The sequence below is a fragment of the Myodes glareolus genome, chromosome 8 (assembly GCF_982192425.1).
Source record: "Myodes glareolus chromosome 8, mMyoGla1.1, whole genome shotgun sequence".
NCBI classification, from domain to species: Eukaryota; Metazoa; Chordata; class Mammalia; order Rodentia; family Cricetidae; genus Myodes; species Myodes glareolus.
In genome coordinates, this window is record NC_142033.1 from 34,642,350 (window position 1) to 34,663,706 (window position 21,357).

At 37.8% G+C, this 21,357-nt stretch overlaps 1 protein-coding gene across 3 annotated transcripts in view; it reads right to left on the bottom strand.

The window, feature by feature from the left end:
* Slain2 (SLAIN family member 2) overlaps positions 1–21,357 on the bottom strand; it is a 55,412-nt gene that overhangs the window by 24,270 nt on the left and 9,785 nt on the right. For all 3 annotated transcript variants that reach the window (XM_085691784.2, XM_085691785.2, XM_085691786.2), the window contains exons 2-3: positions 9,022–9,170; positions 5,328–5,492 (exon numbers count right to left, since the gene is read on the bottom strand). In XM_085691784.2, coding sequence (XP_085547910.2) covers positions 5,328–5,492; positions 9,022–9,170 — 314 coding nt within the window. The remainder of the gene's footprint in view (positions 1–5,327; positions 5,493–9,021; positions 9,171–21,357) is intronic.

Here is a 21,357-nt window from a genome sequence, read left to right on the forward strand (position 1 = left end):
CATTTCCACACCCAGTGCTCTAGTCCCAGACCTTGGAGACCATCTTTGCAAGGCCAATTAAACAGCTCATCTACCACCTATTTAATCCTCAGATCATACATCTAATGCACTGGCGAGATTATCACAACAGACACAAAAACAAAGGAAGAAGTCCACATGCTCAACTCAAATTGCAAATTCAAAACCAGGAATGGGCAAGGCAACATGTTGTTTTACCCACTAAAACTATGTAAACAATTTTTAATGAGAGCTTCCTAAGGGAATCCCAAGACACAGAATTTAAAAGAATAAGTAATCATAAGCTTTATCAAAGGATTAGAAAAACCTAAAAAAAGACACAACCTTCATTGACCTCCAAGAGGATAACAATAACAGAAGAAAATAAAATACATGGCTGTATGAAATGACAAAGATAATTCAGAATTTGAAAACTGAACTCAACAAAGATAGAGATATTAAAGAGAACACAAGTTAAAATGAAGATGGAATTGAAAAACTATATTCCAATTAGAAAACTCTGGGTAAAGTCTTACAAATAGAAATGAAATCAGGCAGAAGATAGAATATCAGGATTTAAAGAAGAGGATTCTAGATGAAATAAGCACAGAATATGAAAAACATTTTACAAGCAAAGGAACATGCAGGAAATGTGGGACACCATCAAAAGACCAAACCTTTGAACTATAGATGAGGGAGAAGAATCTTAGGGTCAATGACATAAATCAGATTTAATAAGATCACAGAGAACTTTCCAAAACCAAGAAAAGATATATCCATACAGATACAGGGAACGTACAGAATCCTAATTAGATGAAACTGAAAGGAAGGAAGGAAGGAAGGAAGGAAGAAAGGAAGGAAGAGAGGGAGGGAGAGAGGAAAAAGTTCATGGCATAAACAACTTCTTACTGCATGATGAATGGGTCAAAGGAAAAAAAATCAAGAAAGAAATCAAAATATTCCTGGAACTAAATGAAAATGAAAACATAATACAACAAAAGCTCTATGATACATTAAAAGCAGTCCTAAGAGGCAAGTTTATAACCTTAAGTCTCGACATTAAAGAGAATAAATAAATATCCTAATAATGTAACCTAAACAACTGGGAAGTCAACTCAAACCCAAGAGGTGCAAGAAATAATAAAAATCAAAGAAATAGAAACAAAGAAAACAATACACAAGATCAGTTAATCTAAGAGCTGATTCTTTTAGAAGACATATCAAGACTCCGTTGGTTCAACTAATCAGAGAGAGAGACAGACAGACAGAAAGAAAGATGGAGGGATCGAGGAAGGGAGAAGGAGAGGAGATGGAGGGATATATTGAATGAGAGGGAACAATCAAATTAACAAAATAAAAAATGAACAGGGAGACATTATGACACCAAAGAAATATAGATTATTATAAGGTAACACTTTAAAAGAACATGTACTCCATTAAGGTGGAAAATCCTGAACAAAAGAAGATTATTCCTTGATTCACCCAAACTACCAAAGTTAAACCAAGAAGAGATCAACAACTTAAACAGACCCATAAGAAAGGAGGAGACTGAAATAGTAATAAAGTGCTTTCCAAATGAAAAAGATTCCAGGTCCAGATGAAATCACATTAGAATTCTACCAAACTTTCAAAGAACTAAAATGAATACTTAAGGATCCCTCCAAACTTGTTATGAAGCCAGTATTACTCTAATAGTCAAACAAAAAAAAGATACAACAAAAAAACAAAAAGTACAGACCAATCAATATCCCTGATGAACACAGATGCTAAACTCAATAAAATACTAGCAAACCAAACACAGGCACATATCAAAAAGATCATCACAATGATCATATTGGCTTTATCCAGAAATTCAAGGAAATGGCTCAACATATGTGTAAGCCAATGAACATTAAGTCATATAAACAGACTTAAAAGTCAAAAAATCACATGATCATCTCAATAGATGCAGAAAAAGCTTTAGAAAAATCCAACATGTTTTCATAAAGGAAGTCCTAGAGAATGTAGGAATGGAAGGGACATACCTCCTAAATAAAGAATATATATGACAAACGTGAATCCAACATTATCAATAAATGGAGACAAACTTGAAGCAATCCCATCAAAATCAGGAATGAGACAGGGCTGTCCACTTATCCTCCCTCCTTTTCAATATAGTGGTGGAAGCACTAGCCAGAGAAATAAGGCAAGAGAAGGAAATTAAAGTGATACAAATAAGAAAAGAAGTTAAAAATCCCTATTTGCAGTCAATATGATACTGTATCTAAGAGATTCCAAAAAATATGACCAGAAAACTTCTACAATTAACAATTTCAGCAAAGTGACAAGCTACAAAGTCACTTTACAAAAAGCAGTAGCCTTTTTATACACCAACAACAAATATATTAAGAGGTCATGAACACACTCCCATTTATAGTTACATTAAAACAATACAATATCTTGAAATAAACCTAACCAAAGAGGTGACAGACTTCTACAACAAAAAAAAATACATATTTCCAAGTGAAATTGAGAAAAACACTAGAAAATGGAAAGTCTGTGTTCATGAATCAGTAAAATTAATATGGTGAAAATGGCTATCCTACTAAAATCAATTTACAGACCCAATGATACAATCCCAATCAAAATACCTACAACATTCTTCACAGAAATAGGAAACCATCCTAAAATCATATGGCACCAAAGATGATCCCGGATAGTCAAATAAATCATGAAAAAAGAATAATGAATGGATTGCATTTCAGACTTCAAAGTGTGGTACAGAGCTATAATACAAAGAATAAAAATATGGTACAAATCAGATGTATAGACCAACAGAATAAAATAGACTCAAAAATGAGTACTCATAACTATAGCTATCTGATATTTGAAGAAAAAGGAAAACACACACACACACACACACACAGGAGAAAAGACATCTTTTACAAGTAGTGCTGGGAAAACAAGATGTTCACACAGAAGAATGAAATTAGAACTGTATTCTATCATCTCACACAAAAATTAGCTTGAGGTAGATCAGAGACCTCAATTTGAAACCCGAAACACTGAAACTACTAGAAGAAAACACAGGCATTACCCTACAAGATATAAGTGTAGGAAAGAACTTTCTGTATAGGACTTTTTTGTCCAGTATTTAAGGCCAACAATTGACAAGTGAGACCTTATAAAACTATGAAGTAGGCTGGGCATTGACACACGCCCTTAATCCAAGCTCATGGGAGGCAGAAGAAGCAAGTGGATCTCTGTGAGTTTGAGGCCAGCTTAGTCTAAGTAGTGAGGTCCAGGACAGCTAGAGCTACATAGAGAGCCTATTTCAGAAAACAAAAACAAGCAAACAAATCTCAACAAAAGAAACCAAAAAGGTTCTGCACAGCTAAGAAAAACAAGTCAAGAGGAACCACACAGAATAGGAGAGAATCTTTGCCAGCTACCTACATGACAGAAGATTAAATATCCAGGACATACAAAGAACTCAAAAAACCAGAAAGAAGGAAACAAACGACCCAATTAAAACATATGCTAAGCATCTGAACAGAATGTTCACAATAGAATGAATCAAAATGGCTAAACAATATCTCAAATATCCTTAGCATTTAGGGAAAGACAAATTTAAAACATGTTTGAGATTTCAACTTACCCTATTCAGAATGACTAAGATCAATAAAACTTATAACAAATGCCAGCAAGACTGGAGAAAGAAATCCTCATTCACTGTTGGTGGGAATATAAATCAGTGGGTGTAGCCACTTTGAAAATCAGTATGAAAAAAAAAAGAAGAAGAAAATTGGTATGGAGAATCCTTAAAAAGCTAAAAATAAATCTATCATATGATCTAAGTCCAAAGGACTTAACATTTTTACTCTTACTCTGCAGAAATCTGCACGGCCATGTTCATTGCTGCCTTATACAAAAGAGCTAGGAAATTAAACAACCAAAATGTCCTTCAACTGATGAATGAATAATAAAAATGTGGGGTGTGGGTGTGTGTGTGTGTGTGTGTGTGTGTGTGTGTGTGTGTGTGTATGGCCCTAGAAAAGATTATATTGAGTGAAGTAACCCAGAATCTGAAAGACAAATGCCACATTTTCTCATCTGCCATTCAAATCTTCAGATGTGAGTATAGAAACATAGTCACTGAAAAAAAAAAACCCAGCAAAGTATAAAAGAACCATGGGTTGGGGGAGCTTGAGAGATGGAAATAACAGATGAGAGAAAGAAAGAGAAAAATGGGGAGGAGGGGTTCCAACTTGAAATGGGGAAGGACATCAACACAAAAGAAAGAGGGAGGGCAGACAACACCAAGGTTGTTTGATAAGCCTCAAAGAATCCTATTTTCTTATATTTATCTAAAATTACATACATGACTTATGTATTTGTATATACATACATAGAAATAGGCAGGATAGCTTAAATTATGCCAATTGGGCTAACAATGCTCCCCACAGAAACCAAAGACTAACAAAAACCCAGGTACCAGGTACAAGTGACTCCCAAAACAATATATACTATTGCTGTTGCCCTTGGTTGGCTCTTAGAGGTTAAAGGTCAGCCCCTATTGCTGAATATACCATTTAGAGGCAGCAGAGTCTGCAAACTAGCACAAGGGACTGATAGGCAGGTGTGTTTCTGGAGCTCACTGGCCTGACCCATCTCAAAACTAAGGCAGAAAAATGAAAGAGACACCTGATGTTAACTTTTGGACTCCCTGTGCACTGTATACACACACACACACACACACACACACACACACACACACACACACACACACAATCATATAGCACTCAGAAAAGACAGCATTAAGAATGATGTGGTGAGTTATTGAGAAGACTAAGCTACTCGAGCAATGTCTGTAGCAGACCAAGAAGAGAAGAACTGCCCAGGCCACGGCAGTCTGTCCTCCTCACATTACAGCACCTACTGTTTTTGGCACAAATGTGCCATATGCACATTAATCATATTAAATCATATGCTATGATTTAACTATAGTATCAAAGCTTACTAATACTCTTTAAAAACAGGTCTGTAGACTTTACAACCCCAACAGGCTGTAAATAAGGTTTTATTGGTTAAAAGAATCAAGTTTGTGGTCCTGTTTTTTTAAACACTAATTTAAAAACCAGACTTAGGTATACCCCGAAGAAAATGACATGCACATAATACACGGTCACTGACTTACCTCTGGACTCTTAGTGCTCATTACAGGAATGAGCGGAAAACAGCACAAAGAGATTCTCTCTCACCGCTTCAGAGTTTCCTAAATAAAATGGACCCAACCCAGTGATGAATGGTTCCTTTCTGAGCTAGGCCCATTAGGTAAAATCATTCCTTACCTGAATTCCCAGGAAGTATAAGCTGCTTGACTATAGGAGGTCGCACTGGTGTTGAGGATGGAGAGTTGAAGCCGCTGCTGTAAGGGCTACTGGCATTTGGGCTATAAGGACTTGTATAACTCATAGAGTTGAAAGGATTATTGTATAAATTTTGCCTCTTGAGAGCTGCATTAATGAAAAGAGAGAAAATTAAATTTAGCAACTGGGAAAAGGTTAACATTTCAAAAAGTTTTCTTAGTAAAGATTCATGAAGTCAGGACATGATGTACCCACTAAATCACCTTTTCTATCACTATGTTCATGTCCGTAGGTTAGTACTGCTGTCAGTTTTGCTCAAGAACCTTTTCACAGTCGTCAGCAATAACTAGACTTGTAACTGGTCCAAATGTTTACAATGAGTGACTGTTGAGTGCTAAGTCACAAATCGGACATCTCCATCCCTCCCTCCAATGCTTAGGGGTCATGGCAGCGCTGGAAGCAGGGGGATGTGGAAGAGACGGCTCCCATGAGTAACATAGCTGCTGCACTCTTGAACTTGCAGCAGCTATGACTGCCTACATGAGTTTTGCCTGAGATTCAGCAGTCAACATCCTGTCACGGACAGAAGAGAGGATGAGGAGGCTCCACCCCTTCTTGGGGATTCTATGTAGTTAATAATTGATGGGGGATGCTAAGACATTTTTCTTCAGTGATAGTTACTAGTAAGGCACCCACACTCCTGTCAACAAACATAATGAAACTCACTGGAACACACACACACACACACACACACACACGGCTATGAAGTGGGGCCAGTTAGTAAGAGGAAGAGGACTGGCAGGAGTGGGAGGAGGATCTCTACCAATTCAAAACCAGTCAGCCTGGGTCTAAGACAGCAAGTGAAATCATAAACAAGAAAAATCAATCCTTAAATAGACAGTTCTTCCTTCAATCTTTTTCAATATTTACAAACATAAGGTAAATAGTAGAGAACATACAGACAAGCGCTGGGGAGAGGAGATCTTTAAAATGTAGCATGTGTGCAGGGAATGAGTAGCCTACAGTGGTAAAGAACAGCAAGAAGCAGCTTAGGAAAAAGTAGCTGGTGTGGTAGTTCCTGTGTGTTGGGGGGGGAGGGGTCTTGAGTACCAGCCTCAGTATCCCCTCAAGGCTCAGAATTGGATGTCTATGGCAAGTGAGGATCTGAGGATAAAAAAAAAAAATTAACTCAAGCATGTTACCTCTCCATCTTCTTTCTATATTTTTCATGCAAGGGGAAAAAAATGAAGCAAAGGGGGTACAAAGAGAGGAAGAATAAGGGCTGATCTTCATAAGGTTTCTAGTTCTTACAGACATAGTTAGAAAATTCCATAGGAAAGGACAATAATATGCATATCAAAATCACAAGAGGCAGGTAGAACCTGACAAAGCAGTACTCCAGGAACAAGTGGCCCAACCCAGGAAGGAGTCAGCATTCAAGGGGAAGAACCTGACATTCCAAACCGTTGGATAAAGTTACTAAACATCCCTGAATCCTGGATTCACCCATTCTCCTCACCTAATCCCTTTTGTGATAATCAGCTTTGGTGACACCCAGATTTGTTTGTTAGCAAAGGTGGAGCATGCTGTCTTCCTGCTCAGTGCCTGTCCTCTATAGAAATTTCTATGTGGTTTGTTATCAGGTAATTTTGGGGGGCTAAACCTGAGAGAACTTTATAAAGTTCTAGTCTTATGAAAGCTGCTAACTTATGATAGACTGTTAGGAAATACAAGTTAGTCAGTCATGCTTAAAGTATTGATAAAATTAATTACAGGGATCAGCCTTACTTAGGCTTACCCTGTATATGTTTTCAAAGTCAAACTTAAAACAAGTAACAAGAAACAAAGTTTGTCTCATCAGACATACCTAGGCAGCCCTCATACTTCAGATAGCTACAGAATATGGCATTTAAAATAATGATTAAAAAGCTCATAATATTAGACAGAGACTCCAAGATCCTAGCAGTGACCCAAGGTTTCCAGAGAAGATTATGGGACACCACGATGTCTCCATCTGGATTACGATGACACTGACCACTGGGCAAGATGCCCCAGTGCAACACCTACTGCCAGGACCCGGTCCAAACTGTGGACAAACAGCAGGACGTTGGAGAATTGATTGCACCACTTTTTCTAGACAAAATAAGGTCAGTCTTTTCCGCGTCCCTCTTCCAAAGGGGGAAAAAAATCACTTATGGGTCTGGCTAAAACTGTAAGACTGATGTTCTGGTACTTCTGCCTCCAATACTATGGAGACTTGGATATGGCTAACTGTATATGGACTCCAGTCCCTGTCATTTCTAATAGATTCGAAAGCTGCTTGGTCCGTACTCAGGTATTTATCCTTCTTGGACCTCTGACAGTATTGATGGCTAGGCTAGCTATAACTTTGTCAACTTAGCAGATCTTTCCACAAAGCTATAGCCAGCTTGTTAGCTCATTTTATATATGCAGAAATCAAGCCTTGCTTTTTCTAAAGCTACTAGGTCTCTTAATTAAAAACATATTTTAAAATATAAATGTTCATAAGTTTTAAGGGTCTAAAAATGATTTAAGATGTAAATATAGGTTAAGATATGGAAAATGTTTCTGATTTCTTTTCCCTTCTATGGCATAGTTCTGATAAGCTGGTCGAGCAATGACTACTTACTTACTGTTTGGGTAACAAGCTCAAGATTTTAGATTTATTCTGGTTGCCATCTAAATATGAACTTGAAGGTGTTTCTCATCAGACCAAAGACATCTCTGTCCAATCCGTAACTGGGTCTCTGGACAGTAGAAAAATATACATGCTTCTAACCACAATCTGTAGTTTTAGCTAGGACTCAAAGGTATAAGTCTATTCCTGCTGTTTACAGATACCCATTATCTGCTTTTATCTATGATATGGATTTCAATATGGACCTGGAAGTCTCAAATATATTATTTTTCCTTTAAGTACACAAATTTTAACTTCTGTTCCAAGTTTAAACTTGTCTCAACAGGTTTCTTTGGCTGACAAATACATCTAAGCATCAGTTGCTGACTACAACCTGCTCCAAATGATTGTGAATCCTGGACTTGCTGAAAGCTGATGTGGACCAGTCCAGCTGATGTGAATGCTCCCTGTCTCTTCAAAAGAGCTTGTGAACCAGATGCTTCTGATGAGTGCCCCATTGTCTGAATTCCCTCCTTATAACCATTTAAAGTGCCCTCTCCTGGCCTGCAGTCATACATGCAAGTAGACACTGTATACAAAATAAATACAATCTTTAAAGAAAAACATCTTAGAAGGAAAGAAAATGAGTATGAGGGATCTGAAGAGCCAGGGACCAATCAAGGTCTTGAGTGAGGAGGTGATGCCTCTTGGGTCTCCATGTACATTTTTCAGCACAATCTATTTACCAAGTGTGGTATATGGGATAATTTAAGATGACACAGACTAACATTTTTTCATTTTAGAAACTGGTTTAGGTCATTATTAAAAAGATTAAAATTTATATTCTCATGGATATAATCTGCCACGGTGAGACTAAGAGTTTTAAAAACCTCTATGGCATGAATGCAGCCTTCATAATGGTATACAGTGAGATTCAGAAATGCTATCAAGCAAGAATTGCCTGCCTAAATATGCACATTCTGTGGATATGCACTCAGGCCAAAGAAAATGAATTCACAAGTAAAATTATAGACATACCTGACATAGTTTGATCAAGTTTGTGGATAAGAGACTTTTTAGCACATTCCACATCAGGACTTGGGTAATCCAAAACTTGCCTGCACCAAACTAATGGACTAACAGATTTCTGCATTGGTGTGAGTTTTTTCTTTGGTGATGAGTACAACCTAGAAGAAAAAAAAGAGCAACATTCGTTATTGAGCACAGGACTATAAAGTAGGGTCTTTCTGTAACTGATTCAAATAAAGGATGGTAAGTGATGGGTTTGTTTAAAATCCCAACTACTTAATATGTAAGAAAATGATACTAGTACAAGCAGTATTACCTCAAACCTCAACCACAAAATGAACCCAAAAGTCAGATCTCAAGATGGTACTACTTTTCCCTTGTGATTAGAGCTATGAGGAAGCACCTGTCTTGGCAACAACTGACTTATGTTTTCAGCAGTACTTCACTAACTTCCTAATGCAACCATGCCATTAGATCAAGTGGAAAACTGAGCACCTTTAATTCCAGCACTTGGGAGGCAGAGGCAGGGGAATCACTGTGAGTTCAAAGACAGCCTGGTCTACAAAGCAGTTCCAGGACAGGATCCAAAGCTATATAGAAACCTTGTTTTGAAATACAAAAACAAACAAACAAAAATCAAGAGGAGAAGCAGGAGGGGCTCTACCCTCCCACACACACTTCCCTTTCTACCAAACATAAACACCCAGCCAGATGCAGTACCTACTGGGAGTCTTCTCAAGCACTGGTGTGTCTGAATCCTTAGTGTTTTACCATACACCATGTAGGAGATTTACTTGGGTTTTAGGGAAGAAGAAAGGGACAGTGTTTGAAAGCTCCTGCAGAAGCTCACAGAAGGGAAAGGGTGAGCAGATAGGAGGTATACGCTACACTGGAGTTCTTCCTCAGAATAGTCCAGATTGGCCAGATTGTGGTGGTGCATGCCTTTAATCTCAGCACTTGGGAGGCAGAGTACTTGAGGCCAGTCTGGTCTACAAAGTGAGCTCCAGTACAGCCAGGGCCGCTACACAGAGAAACCCTGTTTTGAAAAGAAAAAAAGAAGAAGAATCCATAATCCAGATTGTACTGGTTGCTAATAATCACTTCAGTTGTAATTCCTTGTGAAAAATGTAGATACTTGATTTTTAGGAGGGTCGTTTGTGCACTAATTGAATGGAATTAAAACACAAACGGAACAAAGTATATCTTGCTTTGATGCATTAACATAAATGTCTCAAGAAGCTGACACACTCATCAAATTAAGCCAATGACATGAAGAGATGTCTGGTAAAGTATTTAAATGAACATTTTCCTACAATACCATATTAAACAAACTACTTTCAAAAGCAACACAAACTTTTCCATTCCCTCCCTGTGAACTCACAGAGATTCCCCTGCCTCTGCCTCCCGAGTGCTGGAATTAAAGGTGCTCAGTTTCCACTTGATCTAATGGCATGGCTGCATTAGGAAGTTAGTGAAGTACTGCTGAAAACATAAGTCAGTTGTTGCCACGACAGGTGTTTCCTCATAGCTGTTTCCTCTGTCTGTAGTTTATAGCTAGCACTATCATTTACCTTTAACAAAGACGATCAAGCGTGTATATGTAAATGACTCCTGTAGTACAAAATTAATTCAAAGAAAGCAGTACATTCCTTTTCTTTCCAACATAAGTACCACAAATATCTGTAATGAATTTACAACCTGGCTTCCCACTCTAAAAATCACAGTGACTACTGCCTACTGACTGTTACTTCAACCTCTGTGGGGGAATAATTAACATCAACACAACCACTTTTATGACATTTCACAACTTTGTTTTTTAGGCAGCAGTAGCCCTACTCTCACTTTGTAGTCCTAGCTGGCCTGGAACTCAGAGACCCACCTTCTGCCTGGGATTTAAAGGTGTATGTGCACCACTTCACTGGCTAAGGATGGATTAATTTTTATGTGTATGAGTATTTGCCTGCATGTATGTATGTGTGTGCCTAGTGCTCTTAGAGGCCAGAAAAGGGTATCAGATCTACTGGAACTGGAGTTACAGATAGTTCTTAGATGTCAGATAGTGCTTAGAGTGCTGGGTTCTTAGAGTGAGTTCTTAGAGATGTCAGATCACAGATAGTTCTTAGAGTGCTGGAAACCAAGTATGCATCCTCTGCAAAAGCTCTTACCCAGCAAGTCGTCTCTTCAGTTCCATTTTCACCACTTTCAATATGCAACTTTTCCCCACATTTACTCATTTCATATAACCTACCCATACATCTCACAAGACCTTAGAATATAATTTGTCTGTTGTTTGCTATAGAACTCATGCTAAAAGATGAAAGGAACATGAACAGGCCACCCAACAAACAAACTTTCTGTAAAAGAAGTCAAACTTATGTATCACACACTAACATATTACAATATTCCATTAACAGAAGATGCCTAAGAAAAGACAAAGAGCAGAAAGCACCTCAGTACTTGTCTAGGGCTAGATGTGGGTGTTAAGGCACTTTCTTCTAGATGGAGTCGGCTGTGGCGATGGTTTGATGATTATAAACACACTGAATTCACTGAACTATACAACTAATATGTAAATATGGGTAAATTTTGGGGTATTATAAACTACATTTTAACTTTAAAATATTTAAGAAAGTCAAAAGGTATTTAGTTTCATTAAAATACAGCAACTATTATTAATTAAATGAACAAAACCTCAGTAGTTAAAACCCGATTGAATGAAAAGATCACCCCCTCCACCAGATCACTGCTAATCCATACCCCCATCTTTCTCAGTTCTGCCAATGGCACTATATAGCAATGTCAGAATTAACAGGGTTTCTCCATCTCCTATCTGTCTCAAGGTCACTAACTCTCCTCCCCTTATGAACTGCTTCCCCCTGTTTTGCTATGGGAAGTGAGTTCCTTCCTCCATTAAATACCTTTTACAAGTCCAGGGAGACAAAGGAATGACTCTCCATGCTCACACCCACTATCACTGGGACCTCTTACTCTCAGTCTCTGGTATCACACCAAGGCTAGAAATGGAGGCCTATAGGACACTGGCACAATTTTTTTTTCTGGCTGGGAAACCTTTAGTTGATGCTTCGAAGTACTTGTAAACCTGCCAGAGGATAAATAAACTGGGTATCTCTCATAATCTGGATCTGCTCTTAGGAAGACCACGTTAAGAAAACAAAAACAAAAACAACAACAACAACAAAAATTCCAGCAGGCCATGGTGACAGATGCTTATAATCCCAGCACTTAGAAGGCAAAGGCAGACTCATCTCTGTGAGTTCAAGTTCAACCTAGTTTACAAAGTGAGTTCTAGGCCAGCCTGGGCTATAAAGTGAGGCCCTGTCTCTACAAAAAAGAAATGAAAAGGAAAATAAAAAACTGAGAAGAGTCTGGCAGTGGTGGCACATGCCTTTAATCCCAACACTTAAGACCATCAGAAAACACAGATATTTTCATTACAATTTATAACAGTAGCAAAATTACAGTTATGAAGTAGCAGTGAAAATAATTTTATGCTTGGGGGTCACCACAACATGAGGAACTATACTAAAGGGTCCCACATTAGGAAGGTTAGGAAGCACTGGTCTACATGGAGAGCCTTATATTCTTCCCAATCACTGCCCCAGCATTCTTGCTTTAAACATGTACTCCAATAATCTCAATATTTCTAGATTATAGATGCTTGTTTCTCTTCCATCTTCTGCAGTGTGTTCCCCTAACATAAAAGACATTATCTTTTATCTGGCTTTTCAGTTTCTGTTTTCTTGTGTTAAATGGATGCACCAATCAGTTACAGGTAAAATGTTGATGACCACACAACCAAACCCAACTTTTTAAAATACAAATCTGACTCAACAATATTCACTCCTCTGCTAAACTTCTGTGCCAGTTCCCTTTGCCTTCCAAAGACGGTGACTAATGATCCTATTACATTATATCTTTAGCTTCACTTCTCAGCTTCCTCCACAATCCAAATCTAAATTCAGCCATACAGGACCAGTTTCTATTCCTGGAAAACCTAAAACTTTTGCTGTAGGTTACTTGTGTATACTGTTATATTACCCTTGTCTGAAACAATTCCAATTTGATTCTTTTGCCTCAATGTCCCCTGGCCAATTTCACTCAGATCATTCCAACTTTCTACAGGGTCTCAACTTATCCACATTCTTCAGGAATACCTTCCTTGTCTAGTGAAAGTTACTAGATATCCCCAGTAAATACAATGTTGGGAAGAAAGATGTTTTAAGGAAGCATCTTTATAGCCATTTGCATACAGCATACCTTACCAAGAAGGAAATTGCACATTCCACTTTAATCTCCATCCTACTGAACTTTTCTACCCATTTTACTCTGTTTGAATGCTTTGAGTTAATAGTTTTAACACACACACACACACACACACACACACACACACACAAACCAATTTAGAAATGTATTGGTGGAAATAAAATTGATATAACATGGACAGAACTCAAATCATTATGCTAAGTAAAAGAAGCCAATGACAAAACACCTATTCTATATGACTTGCTTATACAAAAAGTCTGGACTCTATGGAAAACAAAGTACATTAGTGGTTACCTGGGAATGGGAGGGTGGTAGAAGGGAGTGAGAAATTACTACTACTTATGAGTACCAAGTTCCATTTAGAACTGTAGGAAATAGCCTAAAACTATATTATAGTAATTGTTGTATAATTCTGTAAGTACACTGGAAAGTAACAAACAACAAAAAGCACAATATATTTAGACAGTTAAGTTTTATATTATGCAAATTATATCCCATTAATCAAATTTATTAGAAATAAATTTTCCCATGAACAATTACAAAGAAATTAAATACCTTTAAACATTATTTATTCAAATGGTTAAACGCAGAAAATTTTTAGAAATGTAATTAAGAATATGAATGAATCATATTTGGGTTATGTCACACACTAGTGCCCATGAGACAATTAAGAATGTAACTTTATTGTGTTTTTGCTTACATATAGAGATGCACATACATACACGTATGCACACACACATGAAAACCAGAGGTTACTTCAGGTGACATTCACTAAGTGCCATCTACCTTATTATTTTAAGACGGGGTTTCTCTCTTGTTTTGGAACTCACTGTGCAGGCCAAACTGACTTGTCATGAAGCCTCAAGGATCCCCTCTACCTCTTAGGCCTGATATTACAAGCACATATTGTCAAGCCCTAAGGATTGAACTCAGGTCCTGATTGTGTGGCAAACATTCTACTGACTGATATCTACTGACAAGATATTTTGCTTGTATTTTAACAAATAAAACTTGCCTGTAGATCAGAGTGCAGAACACTAAACCACTAGGAGCCAAGCAGTGGTGCCACACACCTTTAATCCCAGCATTCAGAAGGCACAGGCCTTTAATCGCAGCACTAGAGAGGCGGAGACAGGAGTGATACGGCTGGGCGGAGAGAGAAATAAGGTGGGAAGAGACAAAAGTTCAATGCAGTCTGAGGACAGGATCACCCTTTTGATCTGAGCACTGTTAGAGGTAAGAGAACTCTCCTGTGGCTGGCGCTCTGCTTCTCTGCTCTTCAGCATTAACCCCTATATCGAACTCTGGATTTTTAATACCCATTAGAATTCATGCTACACAGTCTCCCCAGCATTGACTATAACTGCTTTAAAATACAAGAACTTTAAAGTCTACAGATACAAGAATAACATCACCTTTCCCTTGCTGAAATTAACCCCCATGTCACTTACATGTTGGATTATCTGACTCTTCTATGCATACTCATATAACTGGCATATTATTAAGATTATGGAAAAAAGAAAGATCATAACTGACTGGTTGAATTTATAACTATAGTAACCATTTCTTATACTGTAAACAAAATAGTCTATCAAAGCTAAGGGCAACAAAAATTTAACTGTATTTAACAAAACGTAGTAAGACAGTTACTAGAAGAGGGAGACTGTGCTTTCATTTCTTGGCTGCCCAGACACGAATAATCACACAGAAACTAATACTAATTACAACACTGTTTGGCCAAGGGCTCCGATGTATTCCTAGCTAGTTCTTACATCTTAAATTAACCCATTTCTATTAATCTGTGTATTGCCACAAGGCTGTGGCTTACAGGTGTGTCATGTTACTACTTCAGTGGCTACATTGCATCTCTTCAATTCAGTCTACTCTATCTCTGTTCGAATTTCTTGCCTGGCTTTACTCTGCTAAGCCATTGGCCAAAACAACTTTATTCATCAACTAATAAAAGCAACACATGTATAGAAGGATATCCTAATCAACTTATTGAAATACATCTCTTGATATTACTATGGAAAAATTTTCTTTTTTGGTATTTTGAGACAGAGTTTCTCTGTGTAGCCCTAGCTGTTCTGAAACTCACTATGTAGAACAGGCAGGCCTCAAACTCAGAAATTCACCTGCATATGCCACCTGAGTGCTGGGATTTAAGGTATACACCACGACTGTCCAGTAAAATAGGTGCTTTTAAAGAGGGAGTAAACAATCTTGGAACAAAAATAATATATATGATTTTCTTCTTAGGTGAATAAGTGAACTGGATTGTTAACCATTTGACTTGATAGTATGGTTTTCATATAACCTATGGTGGTAGTTTGAATGAGACTTCCCCACATAGACTTGAACAGTTGAGCACTTGGTCCTTAGCTGCTGGTGCTATTTGGAGAGGGTTGAGAGGTATGGCTTTCCTAAAGGAAGTATGTCACTAGGGGTGGGCTTTGAGAGACTCAGGCCTTGCCCTACTTGCAGTTTCGTCTTTCAGCTTTGTGCTTACTGTTCAAGGGAGCTCATGCTCGCCTGCCGCATTCACCCTGCCATTGTGGACTTTACCCTCTGTGACCATAAGCCCAAATAAACTCTGTAAACTGCTTTGCTCATGGTGTTTCATCACAACAACAGAAAAGTAATGAGTACACCTACTTAAGTAGTTACAATTAAATGGAATGACTATCACAAGAAGTAGGTAAAGTGTTTTCAGCCAATAGAGGTGGCTCAAGTCCTGTTCTTATCTACATTCAACTGCCACACTAATCTTTCCAAAAGACCATTTGTTAAGAACATTCCCACACTCAAAAAGCCTAGTCCTAGATTTCACAGCTAGTCACAGTATGTTCTCCAACCCACTTACTTAATTTTAAAAAGTTATTTACTTTTGCTTGAGGCACATTAACTGTATTAGTAATTGTGTTTCTTGTTCTCTAACAAACTTCATTCTAGTTAAGTGTGTTTACAGGCCATTCCTCTATCTTATTCAAGTACTAATTCTTTTCCCTGTACTTTTTGATTCTGACAGAAAGACATACCCTTCCATCTGCACCCAAGTCCAAAATCCTAGTTCTCACATTTAAGTCCATATAAACTTTCTCCTGTGAGAAATAATTGTTTTCAGAGAGAACTAGAGTCTATAATATAATTTTCAACTAGACATAATCTAAATTCACCTGGGACAAGTTGAATCAATGGTGAATTATTGACCTATCAGTATGTCTGCCAGTACTGCCTTGACTATGTGAATGGATATGAAAACACACAGCTCGCTGTGGGTGGCATCAATCCCTATATCTGGGTGTTCGAATGTGGAGTGGAGAAAGTGAGCTGGGTAAAGGAAGCATGCATGCATCCACTTCTTTCTACTATCGACTGTTAAAATGCTGTGATTAGCTGTGTCAAGTTCCTGTCACTTTGATTCCCTGCAATGATGGACCATAACCTAAAACTGAGAGTTAAACAAGACCTTTCTCCCCAAAGCTGTTTTGTCAGGACATTTTGTCACTGCAACTAGAGCAGAAAATAAAACACCAGCCCAACTCTAAAAATCTTGAAAGCTTTGTGTCATGCTCCAATCAATCACATAAACAACCATTTGTGTAACAGCTCCTACTGGCCAGGCTTGGGACAGGACAGAAATTCAAAGATAAGCTATGATAAAATTAGATTATCACATTTCATATAGATATCATTAGTCTCTCACTCACAGGCTATACCGCCCTCAAGACGCCTGCTTACTGAATTCCAAACCTCCAGCTAGACGCAGGTTTCTAAGACTCATTAGCTTTGGGTTTTTTTTGGTTTTTGTTGGGTTTTGTTTGTTTGGTTTAATTTGTTTTTTAAATCAAATTCCTGGATTAAAGTGGGAAGTTGTTGTTATTGTTGTTGTTGTTGTTGTTGTTATTATTATAGAAACATGGTCTCTCTGTATAATCCTGGCTGTCCTGGACTATTATTATTATTATAGAAACATGGTCTCTCTGTATAGTCCTGGCTGTCCTGGAACTTGCTCTATAAACCAGACTGGCCTCAAACCCGGATCCATCACCTGCCACTGCCTACCAAGCACAGGCATTAAAGACAAGGCCACCATGCACAGTTTATTCTACTTTCTTAACTAGACATATTTTATGTGTGAGCATTTTGCCTATGTGTACGTCTGTGCACCATGTATATGTTTGGTGCCATGGAGGTTAGAAGAGAGCACTGGATGCCCTAGAACTGGAACTATAGATGGTTGTGAGGGCCATGTGGAATAAGTCTGATCCTCTGAAAGAACTTGTGCTCTCAGCCAATGAATTCTCTCTCCAGCCCCTGGGTTTTGTTTTTAATCATCTTCAAATCAGTTTTAGATAAGGATATCCAATGGCAAACAAAAATTTCATAACTACAAATCAACACAAGATCCGTTATCTTCCTATTAGAAAAAAAATGATACCTATTTGAAGGATATGCACATTCATGTTCTAAGATCACTAACAATAGTCCTTTCAAAATCTACTACTGAGGTATTAAACTAGATTTAGAAGACAGCTTGACTCAACCTCATCATGCAGATCTAAAGTTTAAGTGAACATTCCTGTTTCATCTTATCTTTCCAGGTAGTTTTATAAGTTTTATACAAATATCATAATACTGTGCTATTGTGTATCTATTATTCCTCATATTTCATGGAGACTAACATTTTAATACCTCCTCCAATGGTTTTTATTTATTTATTGAGATAGAGGTTTACTACATAACCACGGCTGGTCTAGAATTTGCTATGTAGAGAGATCCACCTGCTTCTGCATTTTGAGTGCTGGTATGAAAGGCATATTGCACCTCACCAAATTAGAGTTCTTTAAAAAAAGATTTTTCTTATTTTTATTTATGTGTATGTAGGTACGTCTGTGTAAAAGAATGTCTCATGTGCACAGGTGCCCTCCTGAGGCCAGTAGCCAATACTGGATTGCTTGAATATGAAATTACAGGTGCTTATGAGCCAAACTTGAGTCCTCTGAAAGAGCAGCATGCACTCTTACCACTGAGCCTCCTTTCCAGTCCTGCTATGTTCTTCTAATACCCTTTAGAAGAGATCAAATTTTATTTTAGAATTACGGGATTTTCCAATCATAACACCTTGTTTTGTTTATTTACATTTTTTTACCTTTCCTAGTTTAAACTTCATAATATAGTTTGTTCCTAAAGGTATTAGTTTCCTCCATAATTTTGATTTCCAAACAAAAAATCAGAGGATATGATGTGGAAATAATGGAACAGAAAACAATTAACATTACTGAAAGCATTCAAACTTTTCACGCTTTTACATGTTCAATTTTTCTGTTAACAATAGCACAACAGAAATAAAGGTGCAATGTGTTTCAATTAAAACTAATTACTACTACAGAAAAAGAAAGTGTAACTCCATCTATTTACTAGTTAATTCTGCTACTTAATGACCAACTGTCTCTTTTTAAAAACCACATTAAAAAATCACATTATTTGTGGATAGTTACTAGTAAGAGGGTGAGGAGATGGTATGAATGAGTGTACAGAGTGGAGATGGAGCTCTTTGGGGCTAGCAGAGCATTAGCGAGGCTCCCTGGTACTACACAGAATTTACACGCAGAGCAATTCCAACAGCAGTGATCCAGAAGGCTCATGAGTTCATTCAGTATGGAAAGGTATGTTGAATAATGTCCTTATTTACACATTATGAGAAATTCCTCATCTGTAACTAATATAATGGTCATGCACAAAATTTGGTCTTGTTATTCTACAGCATCACCTTATTTTAGTCTATTATGCAAACTAATGCAAACTAGTTTAATGTCACTGAATTTCTACTACATACCAGATGCTATGGTCTTATCTAGAAATGTGAAGATGAATCTGAACTGCTCATGACCCAGACTAGAGGCACAAAAACAAAACATTGTTATGTTGTCTCCAAAACAGACATATATACAGTGATGAGTTAACATGAAAGAAAGGGTGGTAAAAAGTGAGAATTTCCTTAGACAGAAAGTTGAAGTGGAGACTTAGTGAGAGTTTTGGCAAAAGAAGGGGGGGGGGGGAGCCAGGTGAAAGGCGAGTCAGCACGGCACAGAGCCACTCAGACTTTCTGTTTCTTGTTAACACAGTTTGATCCACTAAACATGATAAAGGCACCTAATAATTTTTAAAATTCTTACCTTGCCTCAGTAGGAAAGAAACTGGCTATTACTGAGGATATTCAAGAAAGACCTAAAATTAATCCATGCTTCCACTGGTACATATTTCTCTATTTAAGCTTCTGTCCTAATGAGAGCTGCAGTGTTGTTTTATCACAGAAATAGAATTACAAGCACAAGTAACTTCTTCATCAACATTTTACATATCTGTTAGCGCCCTTGCCACAGACCACTCTGCAGCCTTTGTAAGAACATTTTCTCTAATGATTCTGAAGGCAGACTGGAGGTCCAAGAGCAATTGCACTAAAAAAAATTCTTCACAGTTTATCAAAAATTGTCCAACATTAACTTATACCCAAATTACATATCTATAACTAAATAAATCAAGGTCAACTATTTTCCACAGATGTTTTTCAGTCTTGGTGTAAATCTCAATTTCCTCCTATTTATCAGTTAGGTGACCTTTGGGTCTAGAATCCTTTCCTATAAGAAGAATGACATACACAAGTTATAAAGTGGATTAAACTTTAAAGGCATAACGTTAAATGAAACAAGCCAAAACAAAAAGACAGGGGTGCTTGATTCCTTTGATATTAACTTCTCTCAAACAACTTGCAGGAGAATTCTTCTGGCTCAGTTTTGGAGGGTCTCAGTAAGTATGAAGAACATGACAATAGCAGACCGTCCATGGCAACAGAACAAACAATTGAGCAGAACAATAAAGGGCTATAACCTTCTAAAAGCAACCCTTAGAAATCTTTCTCATCAGTTAGGCCTGACCTCCTAAAGCCTCCATGGACCCCAAAAATAGCCCACCAGCTGGTGAGCAAGTGCCAAAAGCATGAGACTGTGGGCAACACTACAGATTCAAAACACAGCAGTAAGCTACCTGGAAGAATCAAGTTTACAGACAGAGAGCAGAATATGGTAGCTGCTGGAGGGTGCAGCTGTAGGAGCATTATAGCTGAACTGGTTCAGTTTCACCTGAAGGAACAGTTACAAAGGTTAGCAGTGGTAACTGAGCACAGTGGCCAATGCCTGCAGGTATGTCCTTACCAGGTATGAGAGGAAGCTCACAGATTTACAACCTCAAAAATGTTGGAGAAAGAAATAATCAGACCTACAGCCACATCTCAGTCTACTTCCGACTTCACTTTTCTACACTTTTCTAACATACGTCTCTGACATCTCTGTAAAGAGCATGAAGGCTCATACTGGTTTGTTTAGAAACTCTACTTTCAATCTGCAGACCACATAGAGGATTTAGGGGGCTCATGTCAGTAACAAAGCTTCTCTCATAGGTAAGAAGAAAGAGAAAACTAAAACACAGCCTTTAGGGAGCTAACAGAGCCAGCTAACACTGACTAAGCAGTGCACTCCCATGAGTACATAAACTATGACCTCTCATCTATTGCAGGGCAGCATAGTAGGAAGAGACACAATATAAATTTAGACACTTCTTCAAATAAATTCTCCCTTTGTCCACAAATTCTTTTGTCTATTAGCACAATTCACAGGATGGATGAAATGGCATTAACTGATTGCCACAAATGACAGCTCTTAATCCTCCCCACAATAATAAAGATTCTTAAAATATATTCTCTAGTTCAATTCTTTTACCAAAAGCATTAAATTGTAAATGTAAAGTAAGAATGGCATTGTGGGTGTTGATTTCAGGCCAACAGGGTATGAATAAAGCTGTCCAAGTAAGGAAGTCTCAACCTCAGTACAAAGGACACAGCAGTGATGATACAGAGACATGGGCCACTAAGTGTCAGACACCTACTGAAAGCTTTACCTGCATGACAAACAGAAAACCTGAGGTTCTGTACTTACCTTAACAGTTTCTGTGAGCAACAGTGGCTGAGGGTAAATACGAACTTGCGTTTGCTCTGATCACTAC